At 43.2% G+C, this 9,623-nt stretch overlaps 1 protein-coding gene across 1 annotated transcript; it reads left to right on the top strand.

Moving 5' to 3' along the window:
- The first annotated feature begins 573 nt into the window (after positions 1-573).
- On the top strand, positions 574-4,295 carry LOC123074396 (beta-glucosidase 32). The gene is made up of 13 exons (XM_044497257.1): positions 574-750; positions 835-898; positions 1,043-1,101; positions 1,276-1,351; positions 1,428-1,499; positions 1,582-1,669; positions 1,753-2,008; positions 2,089-2,204; positions 2,332-2,546; positions 2,645-2,667; positions 2,790-2,883; positions 3,066-3,168; positions 3,762-4,295. Exons 1-13 carry the CDS (start codon positions 625-627, stop codon positions 3,979-3,981), a joined length of 1,512 nt encoding a protein of 503 aa, XP_044353192.1. The 5' UTR covers positions 574-624; the 3' UTR covers positions 3,982-4,295.
- The last annotated feature ends 5,328 nt before the right edge of the window (positions 4,296-9,623 follow it).

Genomic DNA, 9,623 nt, shown 5'->3' with positions numbered 1-9,623 from the left:
ATGTACTGATTTCTTATCGTTGGTTGTTGTTTTTGAGTTGTGACTGTTGCTCCAGATTTCTGTGATGAAAAATCAGTACTAATTCTTTGACCTGTTGCAAAGCGATGCTGCATTGAATGAATTGATTATGACTGAAGAACAATGACCATGGTACTCCTACCTAGTACCTGCCCCTTCTGTGAAAGCAACCTCGAAGAGGGGGAAAAAATCAGCAAGCTTGAAGACTTTGACTTTGGTCCATGCATACCCTGACCCTGACTCCCTGAGGGACCCAAAAGGCTACAGACGTGGAGAGACTGGGATCACAGGCCTAGCCATAGTGGGGAACATAAGTAGTATCATGCACTTGAGACTCACAAACATGTTTATGTGGCAGGCAATTAAAGAAAAGAAAGATGGTTATAGTAACATAGATAGATACCGTAATATAATAAATGTGATGTTATTATGTGTCATGCATGGCAATAAATGAGACCACCTATGATACTAATCTACGATACTATACACTATAGAGGTAGTAATATAGACTAAGTTACTCCCCGCTATGACCAGCCTCATCTCTTTGTCTATTTCCCCACCTAGGAGTTCGCGGTGCCGTGTGCCGTGTATCAGTTGCTAGTGATTATGGCGCCGCTGCTCTGGTTTCTGCTCCTCCTCCGAGTCGCCGCCCTGCCGGAAGACGCCGCCGCGCTCACCCGCCGTGACTTCCCTGACGGGTTTATCTTCGGCGCAGGCACCTCGGCCTACCAGGTACCTTCTCTCCCTCTCTATATGTCAATATGTGTGTTGCAAGCCAAGTGAGCATAGTCTCATGGTTGAGTGAGCAAACTTCAGGTGGAAGGGGCGGCTGCAGAAGATGGAAGGAAACCTAGCATCTGGGACACCTTCACTCATCAAGGTCAATTCAGATTACCATATTCTTATCATATATCTACAGAAGATGGAGAAATTCTTATCAGCGCTATTCATCCATATGACATTTCAACACCCGCAAAACATATCTTGTTAATTTCTGAAAGTTGTAATGTACTGATGATGACAGGTTATTCTGCCGACAAGTCTACCGGGGATGTTGCAGCGGATCAGTATCACCATTACAAAGTTAGTGTCGACAACTAGCACCAGTTACTCTGCTTACAAAGGAAAACACAGTGGGATTTTTTCTTTGAAACAAAACTAAAAAGACAGTGGGATGAGGCACGTGCATGTTAACTAACTGAACAAATTTTTCTGTCAAAAAAAACTGAACAAATTTAATTTCTCATTTCACATTAGGATGATGTGAAGCTTATGTACGACCTGGGTCTAGATGCGTACAGATTCTCCATCTCATGGCCGCGGCTTATCCCAGGTACCAAGCACGCATAGATAGAGTAGTCAGTGCAGTCGTACGTCTCTGAACTGTGAACTGACACTGAACTGTGTAGATGGAAGAGGAGACATCAATCTGAAGGGCTTGAAGTACTACAACAACTTGATAGATGAATTGATACAGCATGGTAAAGACCAATTTCTCTACCTGCACTTAATAGCCTTTGCTCGATCTTGATTAACCATCACTGACAAAAACATGCTCTGCAGGCATACAACCTCATGTGACAATCTACCATTTCGATCTCCCTCAGTCCCTTCAGGATGAGTACAACGGGCTGCTCAGCCCCAGATTCATGTAACTCAAGAATGAAAAATTTAAGGTTCAGAAATTTTTAGACCCTCTTCGTTCTTAATCTGAATGTGTTGCCATATGTCCAGAGACGATTACACCATGTACGCGGACACCTGCTTCAAAAGCTTTGGGGACAGGGTGAAGCACTGGGTCACCATCAACGAGCCCAACGTCGAAACTCTAGGCGGCTTTGACAGCGGCACTTGGCCACCGCGGCGTTGTTCTCATCCTTTCGGCACAAACTGTACCGGAGGGAACTCCACGACGGAGCCGTACATAGCTGCTCACCACCTCCTCCTAGCACATGCCTCGGCAGTGTCCCTGTATAGAAACAAGTACCAGGTATGTCATATCAGTATCTTCCCTATTACTCCAATAATTATCAATTTATCATGACCATGCAATGAAATGCTCATCTGTAGGCAAGTCAAAAGGGGCATATAGGAATTACTCTCTTGACCGGGTGGTATGCGCCTGCTACCAATGCATCCCAGGATGCTGTTGCTGCAACAAGGATGAATGACTTTCACATTGGATGGTTAGTGCTAGTAGCTAGTACTAGCTCCAGGGTCCTTGAAAGTTGTTACCAACATGGTCTTCAAAGCACAACCTTTATCATTAATTTGTATAGACAAATAGTAAGAGCTCGTGCCCTCTGTGGATAGGTTTATGCATCCTTTGGTGTATGGGGACTACCCACCGGTAATGAAGATAAGGGTTGGTGCACGGTTGCCGAATGTGACGGTGGAGCAGTCGAAGAAACTCTCCGGGTCATTTGACTTCATCGGCTTGAACCACTACGCTGTTTTTCCCACGGTGGCCGACGAGACCGCCTTCAATCTGAAGCAGAGGGACTACTTCGCCGACGGAGGAGTTGCAAGTAACTAAACTAAGCAGCTGCTAATTATAAGGCTACTCTACTCATACAATGCCATTCAGCCTTACTTATACTGTGCAAACCTTTCTTGCTTGATTCAGATCCAACGAAATACATCCTAGAGGTAAGCACCGAAGCGGAGTATCTCTTCAGCAATCACAGCACACATCAGCTGTGTCACGGTAATTATTTCCTTCATTTCATTCTCAATCGTAAGATGTAATTTTATTGATGTAACATGTGCAGGGCCAGAGTGAGTATGCTCCTTGGGCTCTAGGGGAGCTACTGGAGCACGTAAAACTCAAGTATGGAAACCCTGCAATCATGATCCATGAAAACGGTAGGCAAATTAAAATTAAAAAACGATCTTGCTTGCTGCATATATTGCCGTTTTCTGAAGATGAGCTGACAGCCCGACACTGTGATACTTGCCAGTGTAGTGTGAACTGAAAAACAAAACATGCTGACCTCTGTACAACAAAATCAAAGACATGAAGGATCTTTTGTTTGATGATGATTCAGGATACGGAGACGCCCCCAAAACCCCAGGCAAGATCGAATACGATGACGATAACAGATCAAAGATTCTGCAAAATTACTTGGAAGTTCTCTACCTGTCCATAAGGTGAGTTCATCTAAAACGGATTTTCAGAACATGGGGGCAATGGAGCACTTTATTTTGAACTGCTCCAAAAGGTGCTTAAAAGATTTGAATTTATTTATTTATTTTACATGAATATGCATGCATGTGGTCTAAAATAGAAATACCTGTAAAATTTCGTTCAATAATACGTTGTATTACGTGCTGCACAAAAAAGACAAAATTTTGGCCCAAAAACAACAAAAAACAAGCCCCTAATTTTCATGTATTTTGTCTTTTTTGTATCTTTTACATGTAAGCATGTATATTGCTGAAAATTTGGCCCAATATACTGCATTGCTATACGTTCATGCACACAAAAATTTTAAAAAAATTGAGTCGTAAAAATCTGTTTTTTTGAACTTCAAAATAAAGTGCTCCATTGCATCCGCGCTCATATGTCAATTTTCGGAGTTCATCTTCCTATACATAAATGCCAACCAGTGCCATACCCAAGTAGTAAAAGAATAGCGTACGAATTCAGATGAAACTCTTGGGTTGAGGAACAGAGAATTGACTTGGGATCATGTCATTCTTGATCTGGATTAGCTTCTGAGAGAGCTGCTTACTGGTTGCAGGAACGGATCAAATGTGCAGGGATACTTTGTGTGGTCGTTCGTTGATGTGTTCGAGTTTCTGTTCGGCAACCGCATGCGCTTCGGGCTGTGCGGTGTCGATATGAGCACGGCGGGGAGGAAGAGGTACGCGAGGAACTCTGCCCGCTGGTACTCCGGCTTCCTCAACGGTAGTGAGCTGCGGTCGGTGTCGCCATTGAGCAAAGCCTACGGGGCCGCATGATGTATGTGGCTTCTTTGGCAATGACACGGGAGTCGCTTTCATTTCGGGGCTGTTCGGCAAATCTTCCCGCTCCGTGAAATCTCAGGATCTATGGAGCACCTCTGTCCCCACTCCCCGATTTTGAACTCCTGCTCCACCAGCTCCGGGAATGGAGTTGTGGAGGGGAGGAAATCCGAACAGGCCTTTCATTTTGTAGCTGGTATCATAAGAAACCTGCTGATAGCATACAATACACCAGCACCCTCGGTCAAAAGTGAAGGCCTGCCTGTGTATGCATGTAAAGCATTTTTTTCCGATAAAGGACGATTTTATTATCTCAAAATGTAGCATCAAGCGGATACAAAGCATTATGAGTAACACCCAGCCTCTGCATAATTAAAATGCACATGGCCAATATGAAAGTCTGCATGCAAAGCATGGTTACAGCCTACAGTGAACAGCCCAACAAAACTGCAAATTATGGTTACAGCCTACAGCGAACAGCCCAACAGAACTGCAACGTTCACCTTCACCCGTTAGGGCATGTATAATGATTGATAAGATAGTCTTATCTTAGGTCTTTCATGTAATTTAGAGATGACAAAAAAAAGTCTACAATGGGTCATCTCTTAGCCTTATCTTTAATAACTAGTCATTCCTAAAAATGTGGTGAAACATATTGTGCTAAGAGATCATCTCTTGTCTTCTCTTAAATAAGAGAAGACAAACTTTTTCTTAAGAGTTCTCTCTTCTTCACCTCATCATTTATCCTACATGGTGCTCCTAAGATAGCACCATTTATTAGCCTTCCCAGGAGTTGAACAGCCTCATCGAATGTTCTACGCGCATCATTAAAAGGCTCTTTACCAGAACAGAAGATATTTCATTTCATCCCGTAGAAGCTCGTCAGTACCCACATAAGAAATCCAAAAATTATATGCAATCCTACTACATTTTGTTCCCTAATCACTCACAGGTCGCCCTAAAACGTAGGATCTTTTTTGAACCATGTAGGAGAACTGCAAGTACTAATAAATATATAAAGAAGAAGAAGAGTAGGATCAAAGGACCCCAAAGAAAACAAATTACATAAACTATAGTCCGCCTAGTACAACACCCGGCGAAAGACAGTTTAACCAAACAAGCAAGACCTAAAGAGGTACTACATTTTTCTGAATTATAAGTTGTGGGTGGGAATGGAAAATCAGTGTGACGAAGAGGACCTCAACTTCTTTTATGCTTCCACCCCCATCTCGGTGGGAACCGACATGAAGAAACACTTTTCAGACTCGCCATGGCTTCTTGGAAAGAAGCCCAAGGATATTGCTCCACTCATTTTTAATCATCCTCGAAAACGAATTGGAAGGTACGCGAGGTACTAAAAGACAATGCTTCGATCTTCAAGATCAATCCTTCTACATACGTCTCTATGAAACACATTCATGAATTTTTTACACTTTGGATGCTCTTCCATGACTTCCACCTTGATAGGCTCGCCGAGGATGGCATTGTGTGGAAGCACATGTCTAGTGGGTGCTACTTGGTTGTCTCCGCTTACAAGGCACAATTCTTCTCCCATGTAGCATATAGTTTAGAAAGTTTTGGCACTGTCAAAAGTTAAGTTTTTTGCTTGGTTGACGCTACAACATAGAATTTGGACCGCCAATAGGTCGGCCAAGCGTGGGTGGACAAATTGCCATCTTTGTCCCTTTTGCAAGAGGGAGGAGAATCCCGGACACATCTATTCTTCAAGTGTCGATACACTCTTAGGCTTTGGAACTTTGTTATTGAGAGGATCCACGCTGAGAACATGGATACATCTTCTTGGCATTTCGAGGCATCATCAAGGATTGGTGGGCTAGTAGAACCGACATGAGGACCCCAAATAGAAAATCCATGTTCTTTCTCACCAAGCTTATCACTTGGACAATTTGGAATGAGAGAAATGCTCGAGCTTCAGTCACCAGAGCGTCCGGCCAGCAATCTTACTCGACATCATCGTGGCTTAGGCAAAGTTATGGATCACCGTGGGTGCCAAGTAACTAGGGACAATTGTATTGAGAGAGTAATCATTCAACTTTTGTATGAGGGGCACTTGTAAAACAAGTAAACTCTATCATCATCTTAATTAATAGATGAGGCAAATCTTATACTTGCGTCTCGGAAAATATAAGTAGGGGTATGCTTTTAGATGGTTCACGGCTTGCAGGATGGGCGTGACTTTGTTGTCGAAGACACGAGCATTCCTTTCATGCCAGATTTTTCGAAAAAGGGTGGATTTTATTGGCTTGAAATGGAGTATCAAGAAGACACAAAACACAATGAGCACACACATGGCCTCCTCATAGTTAGGATGCACACAGCCAATACCAACTAACACACAGGAAAACATGTCATTAATAGCAAAGTCATATAAGACTGAAGCTATGCGTAGGCGGAATTTTTTTTCCCAAAACGACCAGATCTGCGATTGGCAAATTAGAACAATGATTGATCATATTCGCACCAACCATCTCATGACACACATTGACGACGAGGTTCTTCAACAGCAACGCCTTCAGGAAGGGAGCGACACTCAAAAGGCCAGAATCTAGGTTTCCACCCTTAAGAATCAGTCCGAACATATCCGAGCAATGCCTTCAACAAGGCTAGAACGTAATAAATACATCGCCATTGCGAGGTAAAACCATTCGGGTCTGACCAAGGCTTTCACCCTGGAGCTCGAGACCAGGTGCTTGAGTAGCACCACCATCAAAGTCACTGATGTGTTGTTGCCACCACTTTTTTATGATCCCCGCAGCTACATGCGATGCGATCGTGGCCACTGCACAACCATCCCTTCGCGTCAAGTCGTTGTCCATAATTTGTATCTCACCGCCGAAGTCAACCATCGAATCAAGAGAGATGAGCCCTCCCGAAGACCTTTCTTGACCATCGCCATCGCGGAGCCATAGGAAATTGCTGCATAATGTTTGCACTCATCTCCAACCGACCGATCGGATCCGAATCACCACGTCATGGACCGTAGCGGAAAGCCAACACCTTGACGCAGAGGCTACCTGGTATCTCCTTATCCTTGTCGTCCCAAACAACAATCCATCGCGGGATAAGCTCCTAACCCATGGTGGTCGTGACCACCTGAAGGTTAGCCGACCGAACTAGGGAATTTCAAATGATGTTGGAAAGACAACGTGCAAACAAGTGACTACAATCCTCCAGCGAGGACTTACACATGATGAAGAATTCGTTATTGAAACTCTCACTTAGCTTGTTGGTCGGTCATCCAAATATGATCGCGCACAATGAGGCACAAGTGGAACTTGCATTTGAGGGGGGTGTTGGCACTCCAAATGGCTTCATTAGTGCAGCTTCTTGGAGAGCCGACTAAATGAGTAGTAAAAACCAATTTCGTAGAAAGCTTCTCATTGGCTTCCCACGACCACGACCAAGCATTTTCGGAGCCCGGACTAGAGTGGAAGTTGCCCGACCTTTCCCAAAGTGTAATCAATTGCAGAAAAGCTTGAATATGCATGGGCCTCTAATGTCCTTTATGATGGAAATATGCCCTAGACGCAATAATAAAGTTGTTATTATTATATTTCCTTATTCATGATAAAGGTTTATTATTCATGCTAGAATTGTATTGACCGGAAACTTAAATACATGTGTGGATATATAAACAAATATCATGTCCCTAGTGAGTCTCTACAGACTAGCTCGTTGATCAAAAGATGGTTAAGGTTTCCTAACCATAGACATGTGTTGTCACTTGATAACGGGATCACATCATTAGGAGAATGATGTGATGGACAAGACCCATCCGTTAGCTTAGCATATGATCGTTCACTTTATTGCTACTGCTTTCTTAATGTCAAATACATACTCCTTCGACCATAAGATTATGCAACTCCCGGATACCGGAGGAATACCTTGTGTGCTATCAAACGTCACAGTGTAACTGGATGATCATAAAGATGCTCTACAGGTATCTCCAAAGGTGTTTGTTTAGTTGGTATGAATCGAGATTGGGATTTGTCACTCCGTGTATCGAAGAGGTATCTCTGGGCCCTCTCGGTAGTACACATCGTAAGAAACTTGCAAGCAAAGTGACTAAGGAGTTAGTTACGAGATGATGTATTACAGAACGAGTAAAGAGACTTGCCGGTAACGAGATAGAAGTATGTATGAAGATACCGACGATTGAATCTCGGGAAAGTAACATACTGATGTCTACTATGCTACTTTATTCTTGTAGACACGTGTTGGGCCTCCAAGCGCAGAGTTTTGTAGGACAATAGAAATTTACCCTCAAGTGGATGACCTAAGGTTTATCAATCCGTGGAAGGCGCAAGATGAAGATAGTCTCTCTCAAACAACCCTGCAACCAAATAATAAAGAGTCTCTTGTGTCCCCAACACACCAAATATAATGGTAATTTGTATAGGTGCACTAGTTCGACGAAGAGATGGTAATAAAAGTGTAGTAATGATAGTAGATATTGTTTTTTAATAGGAACAATAAAAACAACAAGGTAGCAAGTAACAAAAGTGAGCACAAACGGTATTGCAATGCTTAAAAATGAGGCCTAGGATCCGTACTTTCGCTAGTGCAATCTCTCAACAATGCTAATATAATTGGATCATATAACCATCCCTCAAAGTGTGATGAAGAATCACTCCAAAGTTCCTATCTAGCGGAGAACATGAGAAGAAATTGTTTGTATCTATTCTTTCTGATCAATCTATCCAAGAGTTCGTACTAAAATAACATCAAGTTATTCTTTCCGACCGATCTATCAAGAGTTCGTACTAAAATAACACTAAGTTATTCTTTCCGATCAATCTATCAAGAGTTCGTACTAAAATAACATCAAAGAAAATTCAGATTCATAATACTCAATCCAACACAAAGAATCTCAAAGAGTGCCCCAAGATTTCTACTGGAGAAACAAAAGACGAGAACGTGCATCAACCCCTATGCATATATTACCCCAATGCCACCTCGGGAATCTGCGAGTTGAGTGCCAAAATACATATCAAGTGAATCAATATGATACCCCATTGTCACCACGGGCATTCATAGCAAGACATACATCAAGTGATCTCAAATCCATAAAAGTATTCAATCCGATAAAACGAAATCTCCACTACAAAAAAAAAGACACATCCGTGATATTTTGGGCTGAACGAAAAAAAATTCTGTCATACTTATGACACTTCTATGACGATAATTGTGACAAAACCCGGTATCATCATAGATGTGGTGGGGTCCTACTTCTATGACAAATTCATGACAGAAAATGGGCTTTTCGTCCTGGGCGGGCCGGAGACGCAGCTGCATGACATTCTTTGGGCCGTCCATGACGGAAAAAACCGTGATAGAAGCGAGGGCGAGGAAAATATTGGGGTGTTCCCGGTTACAGTGGGTGGTCGGGGCCGAGCGATGCATGTTTCTCTCGTACACGCACGTGCGTGGGTGCAAGGCGTTGGGCTCTAACTGAACCTGAGCGATTGCACTGCAGGCTATGCGTTACTGAACCTGAGCGATCGATCGATGGCTGTTAATTGAACCCGATCGAGCGATTCCTTCGCTACTGCTGCTAACTGAAGCCGATCGATGCTGCCTCTGGATGAACAGTGAGCGTTGCTGGGGGGGGGGGTTGG

The sequence above is a fragment of the Triticum aestivum genome, chromosome 3D, assembly GCF_018294505.1.
Source record: "Triticum aestivum cultivar Chinese Spring chromosome 3D, IWGSC CS RefSeq v2.1, whole genome shotgun sequence".
Classification (NCBI taxonomy): Eukaryota; Viridiplantae; Streptophyta; class Magnoliopsida; order Poales; family Poaceae; genus Triticum; species Triticum aestivum.
Note: the sequence above shows the minus strand (reverse complement) of the source record. Positions and strands in the feature narration are given on the sequence as shown.